General features: G+C 26.7%; 1 protein-coding gene across 4 annotated transcripts in view; it reads right to left on the bottom strand.

Annotated features, from left to right (window-relative positions):
• Nucleotides 1–12,831, bottom strand: part of LOC122510014 (disks large 1 tumor suppressor protein) — a 1,103,313-nt gene that overhangs the window by 199,112 nt on the left and 891,370 nt on the right. For all 4 annotated transcript variants that reach the window (XM_043624398.1, XM_043624394.1, XM_043624397.1 and 1 more), the window contains one exon: nt 1,243–1,390. In XM_043624398.1, the coding sequence (XP_043480333.1) occupies nt 1,243–1,390 (148 nt within the window). The remainder of the gene's footprint in view (nt 1–1,242; nt 1,391–12,831) is intronic.

Raw genomic sequence — 12,831 nt, 5'->3', positions numbered from 1 at the left:
TATCAAAATTATTTTAAATAATTGAATTCTCTTGACAAATTATATCTTTAATAATTGAATTCCTGTGAAATTTTTATTATTTTAGAAGATAACTGAATATTCCTTTAGAACTTTGTCAAAATTGTTTTTATATAATTGAATTCTTTTGAGAAATTTTATTAAAATAGTAGAATATTGAAAATCAATTGAATTAAGAAAAATTTTGGAAACAATGAAATTTTGCAATGAATTTTATTAACATTTTTGAAAATAATTGAATTATATTACTTTTAAAAATAATTGAATTCTGGTGACGAATATTATTATTTATGAAAACAACTGAATTTTGCAATGAATTTTATTAGAATTCCTGAAAAGCATTGAATTTCGTCTAAGAATTTTGCTATTCAATTATAAAGATAATTGAAATGTCGACAATTTTTTTTGAATTCTTTGAAAATAATTGAATTTTGCGAAGAATTTTATTAATTTTGAAAATAATTGAATTTTTGTGATGAATATTGTTATTTAGGAAAATAATTGAATTTTACAATGAATATTATAAAAATCCCTGAATATAATTGAATTTCGGCGAAGAATTTTGCTATTTATAAAAATAATCAAGATAATCAAGATAGTTAAATTCTTTCAAATAATTGCGTTAAAATTTTAAAAATTGAAACTAATTTCAACAGAATTGAAATTAAAGTTTTTCAAAAAAATACTTCACTAAATGATTTATAAGTAATAACTTTATGTCAGTTCTTCAATAAAATTAAGTTACCTATTTAAAAGAAATTATTGTCAGAAATAGAAAAAATTGAAGGTTTTTTTAAAATTCGTGGAAATTTTATAGTTTATGAGACAAACAAAAATTCAGAATTTTCTTGTAAATTCTAAACATTTAATTTTTTCCAGTACTTTTAATAAAAATCCCTGACTTTTCCCTGACCTGCGGCAACCCTGTATAATAAATAATAAAATGAAAAAGGGTATAAATTATGTCTTTTCGATTTTTACATGATTAATACGAGTTTCTCTTCTTTTTCTTTCTTTTCTGTAATTGAATTTCCGTTATTTTTTTTATCAGACATGGGTTTTAAGAGCTTTTAAAAAATGTAACACCCTCGGAGCAACTGTACAAAACTTAATAGCCCTAAAAGTCAACCCAGTGCTTTTATCTTAATTGAAGTATATTTTCGCAATGGATCTTAAATTTCAAAGGCGAATCATTTCGAAGAAAAAAGAAGGAAAGAAACTTACGAGGTTGTGGTGACAGCGAACGATCCGAAGCCGGTGGTGGTGGAAGTGCTCCTTCTGGTTTTGCTACCAAGAGAACTACTCGATCCTGCGTTGCTTTTAATGTTGCGACAGCTTCTTCGTGCGTTACATTTTCCAAATTTTTATCGCCCTGTTGAAAGAAATTCAAAAAATTTCCTGAATACTCTATTTTCACTTTGTACACTAATCAAATAAGCAGATTGACAAACATAATCTAAAAATTACCATCTCTTTTCATTATCAATAATAACTTCTAGACTGAAGTAAAAAAATGCATTTTCAAAGACTAACCATTAAGGCCGCGTTTGGTTCACTTTGTGAAATTGTCACTCTGTAGCGTTATTTCTATGCGCCTCGTTGGAGAATTTAATTGAAACTTCGCTAACCTATTTCGTCCCGTAAAATTCTCTCTCTCCTCTTGAAATCCGCCCTGAACCCGTTAGAGGAAATTAAAGGCTCAGAATGCGATTGAGGTGATGCGACTCTTTCATTCACGAAAATTCATGGTTAAATGCTTAATTGCAGATTATGAAATTATCAACGTTGGTTCATGGTTGTTGGTACGTCAAGTATTTTACCTCACTAGAGAATCACATTTTCGACATTTTCCGAGTTCAAAAGTTCACATGTCATATGCAATCACAAAACAATTACTGTCAATAATTTTAATAAAAAAAAACGAAAAAAACTGCCACTCGTTCTTATTGTTCCTTTCAAGCACATAGCGGAAAATTTTGGAGGGAAAATCGATAAAAGAAAAATAAACAAGGCTGGGTAGAGCAAAAATATTAGGGGTTGGGTAACCTAAAGTGAATTTATTTCTGATTGGATTGTAAAATACCCAAAATTATTACCTGACAATCAGAAACTTCTTACTTACAAGTACTATTCCCAACTATGACTATAAAAAGGATCTGAAATCATGACGTCTCTAAAAATGATGATTGACAAGGGCAATAGGGTCAAATTTTACAGGGACAACAGGCCACTAACCAAAACCAACACATGTTTTTACTTTTAGACGTCTTTTTAATAATTATTACTATAAAAAGTTGAAATTTTTTAAAATTATTTCAGGGAATTCAATATTATCTTCAAAAATGTTTCATTAAAATTTTTCAAAAACATAATCTTTTTAGAATTTGTAAATAAAATTTTTCAAATTTCAAAATAATTTTAATGTTTAAACCTTTTGAAACCTTATTATATCTCAAAATTGGAACTACAATTCTTCTAATAGTCTCAAATATTTTCTAAAATTTGAACTGAAATTCTTTTTCAAATCATTTCTTATGAAAAAGTTGTACGAGAATAAAAAAATTTCTAAAAATTGACACTGTAACTATACTACAGGGTTTCCACAAAAATTTAATTTTGTTTTCCCCTGACTTTTCCCTGGGTTTTCAAATAAAATTTTGACTTTTTCCCTGACTCTAAAGACTATTTTAATTCACTCTAAAAATAATTAGTTACTCAAAAAAATATTCTATTACATTTATTTACGAATTTCTTTAATTGTAAAATTATTCGAAAAAATCATTAACTTCATTTTTAAATAAATATTTAATCATTATTATTTTTCTATGTTTTATCATAATTAAAGATGACCGAATAATAACATCATATAAATATCATATCAAAATGGTATCCGGTCAAATTCCCGAATCCAAACACCCGAAAGCCAAATTCCCGAAAACTAAATTTCCCGAATATACAATTTTTCTGAAAACCTTTTTCCCAAAGGTCTTTAAACCTCAAAATTTTATTTTCAAATTAATTATTATTTTCTAGAATTTTTAACTAAAATTCTTCTTTATATCAATTATTTAGATAATTTTTACAAAAGTTCACTTAGAGAAAAAGTTTATTTCACTTAACCAAACTGTTTAATTAACCTATTTTATTTGTTACGATAAAACAATTTCGTTGATTTAAATTTAAAATTTGGTTTATTTTAATAAATACGTAAAATTTGTTTGGTTATTGGAAAGAAATTTTTTATTTGAAGTTGTTTGTTTCATTTAACCAAATTTGTGTTTTGAATAGAGAATATTGTTTAGTTAAATACAGTTTGTTCGACACAACACACAAATTTGTTTGATTCAACCAAATCATTTTATTTGAGTCAAACAAAAATATTTGCTTGTCTCAAAAAGTACATGTGTGAATTTAACCCCTTCGCAGTCAAGACCAAAATCTCATAAGTGGGCTCAAAATGTCGACAAATTTTTAGAAAACTAAAATTTGCGCAAACGAGCATACTATTGTATTTGAAGTCGCTGATTACGAATCCGATATCAGATTTTGAAAATTCAAAATAGCGAATCCAATATGGCGGACATGAAAATTAAAAATCGACTGAATTTATTTGAAACTTGTTACTCAGGGGTTTTCGGGGTCGCTGATTACGAATTCGATATCAGATTTTGAAAATTCAAAATGGTGGTTCCAATATGGCGGACAACATTTTCTAAAATTCATCGGATTCACTTGAAACTTTTTACTCGGGGGTTTTCAGGGTCGCTGATTACGAAACCGATTTCAGATTTTAAAAATTCAAAATGTCGGATCCAATATAGCGGACGAAATTTTCTAAAATTCATCGGATTCACTTAAAACTTTTTACCTGGGGGTTTTCGGGGTCGCTAATTTACGAATCCGATTTGAGATTTTGAAAATTCAAAAAAGCGGATCCAATATGGCGAATGAAATTTTCTAAAATTTATCGGATTCATTTAATAAATTTTTTAAAATGGCGTCAGCCATATTCGAAACGCCACATTGTATTTTGAAAATCTTATGCTAGATTCGTAATCAGCGACCCCGAAAACCGCCGAGTAACAAGTTTTAAATGAATCGGACGAGTTTGTAAATTGTCGTCCGCTATATTGGATCAACCATTTTGAATTTTTAAAATCTGAAATCGGATTCGAAATCAGCGACCTTGAAAATCCCCGAGTAACGAGTTTTAAATGAATCGGACGAGTTTTTGAAAATGTCGTCCGCTATATTGGATCCGACATTTTGAATTTTTAAATCTGAAATCGGATTCGTAATCAGCGACCCTGAAAACCCCCGAGTAAATTGTTTCAAGTGAATCCGATGAATTTCAGAAAATGTCCGCCATATTGGATCCGCCATTTTGAATTTTCAAAATCTGATATCAGATTTGTAATAAGCGACCCCGAAAACGCCCGAGTAACGAGTTTTAAATGAATCGGATGAGTTTTTGAAAATGTCGTCCGCCATATTAGATTCGCCATTTTGAATTTTTCAAATCTGAAAATGGATTCGTAATCAGCGACCCCGAAAACCCCCGAGTATAAATTTGTGGACAAATCTGTGTGTTTTTGTAGACAAAAATCTGCTTGCGTCTATACACGTCATCGACAGTTTGAGCCCACCTGCATCATGACGTGTATACACGTCATCGACTGCCAAGGGGTTAAAAATGACGATCTCACTTGTCTACAGTCCGCGTTCGCGTCAAATTTATTTGTTAAATCGGTAAATCAAAGAAAAAAAATATAAGTGTCGGTTAAATAAATATTAAATACATTGTGTTCATTGACTTACTGCATATTTAATTTGTACCAGTGAGAAGAATATTTACAAAAAGGTTATGTGAAGTTTTCAGTTTGTTGTTTCGAATAAACTTTTTTCTGAGTGCACGTATAAAAATCATAATTATAATATGTTTAATGTAATATTTAAAATGTTTTTTATAATTAAGTAATTTTGTTTATATGAAGAAATACATATATAATATTTTACTTAATTGTTATTTATTTTCCTCTAATAATGTTTGAGTTTCCTAATTTAATATTTTCTAGTATACATATTATTGGTTAATTTATAATTTATTATATGTATAATTTTAAAATATCAATAATTATATAATAAATTATAAATTAACCAATAATATGTACTAGAAAATATTAAATTAGGAAATTCAAATATTATTAGAGGAAAATAAATAACAAAATTAAGTAAACAAAAATATTTATTTAAATGAACCAAATACGTTTACTAAAACTATTTATTTGAATCAAACAAATCTTTTCTCTTGAAATAAACAAATTTTTTAGTTATATTAAATAAAATTTTTTGGTTAAGTGTAATAACCATTTGGTTAATACAAATAAACGTATTGGAAGAAATTTTTTGGTTAAATCAAACAAACGTTTGGTTCACTGTATAGCAATGCATTTATTTGGTTAATTCAACCAAAATTTGGTTGTTTCGAACAAATTTTTTTCTGAGTGTTCTTTGAGGAATATCTAATCCACTTGTTTACAATTAAATTCTACGAAATTTCGATTATTTGAAAATTCTTTAATTATAAATATATTAGAGAATAAAAACTTCAAATATTTTCAAAAAAATACATTTAAACTTTTTCAAAACAATTAATTTTACAAAATTTGTTAGTTAAAAGTATGAAAATTCAAATTTTTAAAGATTTGAATTTGAAATTTTTTCAAAATTCAATTATTATCTAAAATTTGGACTAAAATTAATTTTTAAATCAATTTTTATTAGAAAATACACACTTTGTTTTTTACATCTCTCTCTCAAAAATCAATATTTTTTAAAATTTCAAAAGCAGGCAGTTGCTGACATCTATTAAGCATATTTCTGTCAGAAGCGGCTGTTAAAATTTAAATTCAGTGAAATTTTTCAGCTCTTGGCGCAAAACATTGATTTGTTTTATTTTCGAAAGTTGTAAGGTATGGTGGCAGATTGGTGTATTCAACTAGAACATTATGTAGATGTTAAAATAATTTATTAAAATTACTGGAAATGATGAAAAATAACAAAAAGAGAAAAAAATGATGATTTTACATTATAGAAAAAAAGTTTTACTTCAGTTATGGTTACAATTTGGACATGTGAAGTAGCTGGTGACTTTTTTAACGCAACTAGAATAAGAGAAGACTGCAAGTGTCACATATTCGAGAATTGTTGCGGTGGAGCACAAGAGGCATTAGTTCACAAAAAAGCAAAGACTATTGAAACTTGTGCAAAAAAATGATACGCCACTGTACGTTACAAAAATTACGCCATCAAACCTTACAAGCTATTGATGGAAATATGATGATGTTACTTTCATACAGCGCGAATTGGGAAAAATGTAAAATACAAAACACTGTGGTCCAAGGTCTAAACAATACGTTCCATACATTTACCTGACTCAATTTTCAAAAAATCTTCACTCTGGCACTGTTAACACACATATCCAATAAAACTTTTTTATTTTTTTTCACTACTTTTTTATTCAAAATTACTTAGAGTACAAAGCATGCGTCCACTCATTAATACTACTGCATATAAAATGTCATTACGATAAAAGACATTCGACCATAGTGGTAAGGAGTAATTCCATGGGAAGTGATCGACGATTTTTCGACATTGTTAGCAATTTTTTTGAAACTTTTTCCTTGTAGGTATAATGATAAGATATAATAAAGTGAAGACGATTTTGATAATTTCGAAAAAATTTTGAAAATATTGAAATTTGAAAATTTATATACTAATTTTCTTAAATTAAGGTAACTCCGGTTGTTTTAAATATTTTTTCAAAATTTTTTTTTTCAATTTCTCAGTATAACTAGTACTTTTTAAATAAATTTTTTAGAAAAAAACATTTTCATTAATTATTAAAAATTTTTCAAAAAAAATTTTTTTATTTATTTTTTTAAAAACACCACCCCTCCGATTTTTTTTATTTTTTTTATAGTGATAGCCAAAAGTAATAAAAAAAATTTCGTTAAATTTTCATAGTGGGATCGCGATAACTTTTCGAGAAATCAACGAAAAGTCTATGGCGCCCCGTTGAGACTGACGCGCTCACGAACGTATGTCCAAGAAGTTGGCCACGCCATTTAATTTTTTCTCAACAAAATTTTTGATTAAACTAAAAATCAAAAATTGTGCTACACCTAGCAAACGATAAAAAATATTGTGCTGGAAAAAAATTGATATATTTTTCAAAAATTAAAAAAAAAATTTCTTCTATACTTCAATTTTTTGGAACATTTTTCAAAAATCCAAATTTTGAAAAAATAAAATTTGTGCTGAATTGTGCTCAGCGAGCACATTAAAAAAAGTCTATATAACAATTTTTCAAAAAGTTAATAATTATTCAAGAAAATCACATTTTTTGACTCTAAATTTTTTTGAACCTTTTTGAAAAATTAAAAGTTTGGAAAAATAAAATGTGTGCCGAATTGTGCTCGGCGAGCACAATAAAAAAGTCTAAAAAACAATTTTACATCAGTTTTACAACAGCTCTATCTCATACATTGCAATGAATAGAATTGTTTTAATAAAATTACTATTAAGTGATTTTAATATTATGATACTTCTAAAAAAAATAGTGGCTCACAATTGCCCGAATGCTTCATTTTACAAAAAGCTTTGTATTATTTTTTCATTTAAATTTAATTCAAATTTTTTTTGTCGAAGTAAAAAAAAAAGAAAAAATATATTAATTTTTTTTTTATTTAGGCAATTCTTAAAAATTCTTGTAAAAACAATAAAAACATGAACGCTCAAAATAAATATTTGAATGCAATTTTCAGTTTGTTGTTGTTTACGACTTATAGGTATAATTGTAAAGCGCTGTAAAGTCATAAAATGCTTATAAAAAATTTACTTTTGCCGAACAAAAGAAAATAAAAAAATTCGATAATCAAACTTTAAAATATTGTTAAATAATGGAGGTGACCCACAATTCCCCAATTTCCCCTATGATTATTTTTAAATAATTACTTAACTTTTTGAAACATTGTTTTTTAGACTTTTTTATTGTGCTCGCCGAGCACAATTCGGCACAAATTTTATTTTTCCAAACTTAATTTTTCAAAAAGGTTCAAAAAAATTTAGAGTCAAAAAATGTGAATTTCTTGAATAATTATTAACTTTTTGAAAAACTGTTTTATATAGACTTTTTTTATTGTGCTCGCTGAGCAAAATTCAGCACAAATTTTATTTTTTCAAAATTTGGATTTATGAAAAATGTTCAAAAAATTGAAGTATAGAAGAAATTTTTTTTTTAATTTTTGAAAAATATATCAATTTTTTTCCAGCACAATATTTGTTATCGTTTGCTAGATGTAGCACAATTTTTGATTTTTAGTTTAATCAAAAATTTTGTTGAGAAAAAATGAAATGGCGTGGCCAACTTCTTGGACATACGTTCGTGAGCGCGTCAGTCTCAACGGGGCGCCATAGACTTTTTCATTGATTTCTCGAAAAGTTATCGCGATCCCACTATGAAACTTTAACGAAAAATTTCTTATTACTTTTGGCTATCACTATAAAAAAAATAAAAAAAATCGGAGGGGGAGTGTTTTTCAAAAAATAAATAAAAAAAATTTTTTTTGAAAAATTTTTAATAATTAATGAAAATTTTTTTTCTAGCAAATTTATTTAAAAAGTACTAGTTATACTTTATCATCATATCTTATCCTTATACCTACAAGGAAAAAAAGTTTCAAAAAAATTGCCAACAATGTCGAAAAATCGTCGATCACTTCCCATGGAATTGCTCTAAGGCGTTTCAGATGTGACGTACATGCCAGATTTAACAAGTCCGCTACCATACCTTACACAACACGATATGATACCTTACATTCCCCTAATAATTTTAGGATAGTTCTTCAAGAATTTGGTTACTTCAAAAAAATTGTCAGAAATAGATAAAATTGTAAGGTTTTTTATTAGAATTCGTGGTAAAATCATAGTTTATGAGGCAAACAAAGAAGACCCTAAAATTCAGAATTTTCTTATAAATTCTAAAAATTTAATTTTTATCCAGTACTTTTAATAAAAATTCCAGACTTTTTCCTTATTTCCCTGACTACCCTGACCTGCGGGAACCCTGAACTTATGGACTTTTTTAATTTAAGAAAAAGAATTCATAGACTATTTAAGATTTTCAATAATTTGATATTTTTTTGAATATTTTTAAAATAGTTTATAACGTATTTTGATCCTAATTTTTACATTTACATCTCGAAACACATGGCGCAACATTTCAAGTTAAATCGAGTCTCGATCGAACTTGCATCACCCGGAATTTCTCGATACTCCTTTTTGAGGTCACATAAACTTGTAGCATTTACAAGAGAGGCTAAAACTAAATTCAGAACCAAGGAAAGTTCGATGCAAGTGACAAGATATCGAAAAACTTTTATACTTAGTAAACCTTGGCGGAAAACGAAATTTATAATCGCAAAACTTTTATCAGTAAAATTGTGCTTTTCAAAAATTTTACAAACATCTAATTTCAAATATTACTTTTTTTCTAATAAAAAGAAAAATTGTGACGCAAGCAGCAAAAAATATGGTTTTATCTTGATTAAAATTTTCTAATTTCTTTTTATTTTCCTTTTTTTTGTTTTCATTACTTACATCCAAAATGTTTTGAGTAAAACTTGTCTTTGTTTTTACAGGAAATAAAAGGAATCTTTAATCAAGGTAAAAGTGTAATAAACCTGATCTATAATTTTTTTTCAAAATAATCTTTTCGAAAGGAAGAGAAATGATTTTCTATAAGGGGAATGGAAAATATTGAAAGAAGAATTTTTTCATTTGTTTGAATTAGTAAGGGTTGCCACAAAAAATTAATTTTGTTTTTCCCTGACTCTTCCCAGATTTCCAGACAAAATTTTGACTTTTTCCCTGATTCTAAAAAATATTCTGATTCACTCTAAAAATTATTAGATATCAAAAAAATGTTATAACTTCGAGAAATAAATTTAAAAGTATGAAAAAATGAATGACAATTGTTTCGTTGAAAAATTTTGGTAAAATTTTAAATCAATAACTCTATTTTTAAATAAATATTTAATCACTATTATTTTCTCATAGGAATTAAAATTCCTCAAAACATTCAAATTCAAATCTTTATGAAATTCAACAACTTCTGAAAATATTATTATAAAATATGAAGATATCGATCACGAAGATATCGATAAACCAATCGATATTTTCATGTTTTATAATAATTTAAATTTCCATAACATTTTTTTTTTAAATTAAATTTACAAAAATTTTAATAAAATTCTTCGCAAGAATTCAATTGTTTTTACAAGTAATAACATTTTTCACATGAATTCAATTATTTAAAAAAATGTGATAAAACTTGTTGTAAGAATTTAATTATTTTTAAAAATAATAAAATTTTTCATAGGATTTAAATTATTTTCAAAAATTTTTTGCAAGAATTCAATTACATTTCATAAATAATGAAATTCATCTCTGAAATTCAAATATTTTCAAAATTTACTATTTTAATAAAATTTCTCAAAAGAATTCAATTATTTAAAAAAAATGTAATAAAATTAGTTACAAGAATTCAATTATTTTCAAAAATAATAAAATTCTTCACAGGATTTCAATTAATAAAAAAAAGAAATTAAAAATTCATTGCAAGAATTCAATTATTCTCCTAAATAATAAAATTCCTCATAGGATTTCAATTATTTTAAATACAATTTTAAGTAAATTCTTCGAAAAATGTAATTGTTTTCAAAAATTGTATTACAATTTTTTGAAATTATTCAATTATCAATTATCAATTATTTTTAATAATTTTTATTCCTTGAGAATTTTCAAATCCATTTATTTACAATTTAATTTTACGAAATTTCGATTATTCAAAAATTTTTCAATTACATATTTAGAAAATAAAAACTTGAAATAATTTCAAAAAAAATTCAATTACACTTTTTCAAAAAAATTAATTATTATCTAAAATTTTTACTATTTATGAAAATAATTGAATTGTTGCGAAAAAATTTGTAAATCATTGAATTCTTTTGGCAAATTTTATTAAAATAGTAGACATTGAAAATCATTTAATTGAAGAAAATTTTTAAAAGCAATTGAAATTTTGCCAAGAATTTTATTACCGAAAATTAAAAAAAAAAATTTGTTTAAATTAAATAAATTTTGGGGAAAAATTTTATTATTTTTAAAAATAATTTGAATTTTGATTAGAATTTTAAAAAAATGTTTGAACATAATTAAATTTTTGCGAAGAATTTTACTACTTTTGAAAAATAATTGAGTTTCTGCAATAATTTGTAACTTCTCCAAAATTCAATTTTTTCTAGTACTATAATAAAAATCCCTGCCATTTCCCTGATTTCCCTGAATTCTCTGATTAAGATTATTTGTCTCGATGGATTTGAGTACAAGTTGTTGAGATCGAGGATTTTTATTCTCTTGCCTTGTGACAGCATTGCCGATTAATGAGAGGTCGAGGTGGTCGCAAGACTGACGGCCACTACTTAGAAGGAATCACCGGAAGCGGAGGCTGATAATAATGGATGAGGTGGGAAACGAATCGCTCGTCAGAAAACAAAAGGAGAAACTCGGAGGATTTCTGGTAGTAATGTTTGAGCCAAACTCTCAGTGCCACAAGCCCTCGAGGTACTCGATTTTCTGCAGGACTTCTCTATCTCTATCTCTATTTCTCACAACTCAGAAAATGTTCTCATCGAGTAAAAGAATAACCGCCACTAACCATCTCTCCATTATCGACAGAACCTTCCAATTTCCCAATGTTTCTCTCACTTCAAAATATCAAAACAAAAACGAAACAATTGTCCCTCTTTCTCGGAAAATAAAATAACAACAAACTGGTAAATACTTTCTTCTATTATTTCGAAGAAATCTTTTTAATTTTAATTCTTCACTTTTAGAATTCAAAAATAAAGTGAAAATGAGGTGAAAAAGAAGTGAAAATATATTTTCAAAGAGAATTCCTTTTTTCTGAATAATATATGGTGGAAGACATTTTGAAAGGCAAGGGTAGGAAAATTTATTTCTGCGGTTGGATTTGGACGAAGAGAAGTGGTATCACTGACGAAAGAGCAATCAATTACTCGAAACCCTCTTTTCGCGCCCTAATCTACTTCTCCTATCCGTATTTAACCATCCATTTGTGGTGAACGAAGAACCCAAAAACTCTTCATTTTCCCAGGGCTTTCTCTATCACAAGGACAATGAAAAATGATCATGACTTCACTTCTCACCGAAAGTAACATTTTTACTTCTGATGATTACAATCATCGATAACTCTACCTATACTCTTTTATAATCAAATAAATTTCCAATTTTGCGACTATTTTACGATTACTGCGGAGATCCTAAAAATATACTTTAGGAGAAAAGTTTAAAACACTTTTTTTATTCCCTCCGCCTCTAGTTTTAATAACTATTTTACAATAACTTCTTTTTAATAACGGCAATTTATCATTACTTTTTAATTACTTCTTGAACATTAATAAAACAGAAAAAATTAGTTAAATTTACAAGAAAAAAAATAATCGATTCAAATGTCTAGGTATTTGGGGGCATTTTCAGGTTTTTGTCAAATTTTGTGATTTTTTATAATTATCGAGGTTATCGATGACTTGTAGAAAACCAGTTTTTTTATATACATAAACACACACACACACACACACAAGATTTACAACAAATGGAAACTTTTTCCTCAGCGATACTAACATCGTTAACATAAAACTCGGAGGCGTCCGGTGAGAGTGATAACGGGAA

The sequence above is a fragment of the Leptopilina heterotoma genome, unplaced genomic scaffold (assembly GCF_015476425.1).
Source record: "Leptopilina heterotoma isolate Lh14 unplaced genomic scaffold, ASM1547642v1 Lhet_65, whole genome shotgun sequence".
Lineage (NCBI taxonomy): Eukaryota > Metazoa > Arthropoda > Insecta > Hymenoptera > Figitidae > Leptopilina > Leptopilina heterotoma.
Note: the sequence above shows the minus strand (reverse complement) of the source record. Positions and strands in the feature narration are given on the sequence as shown.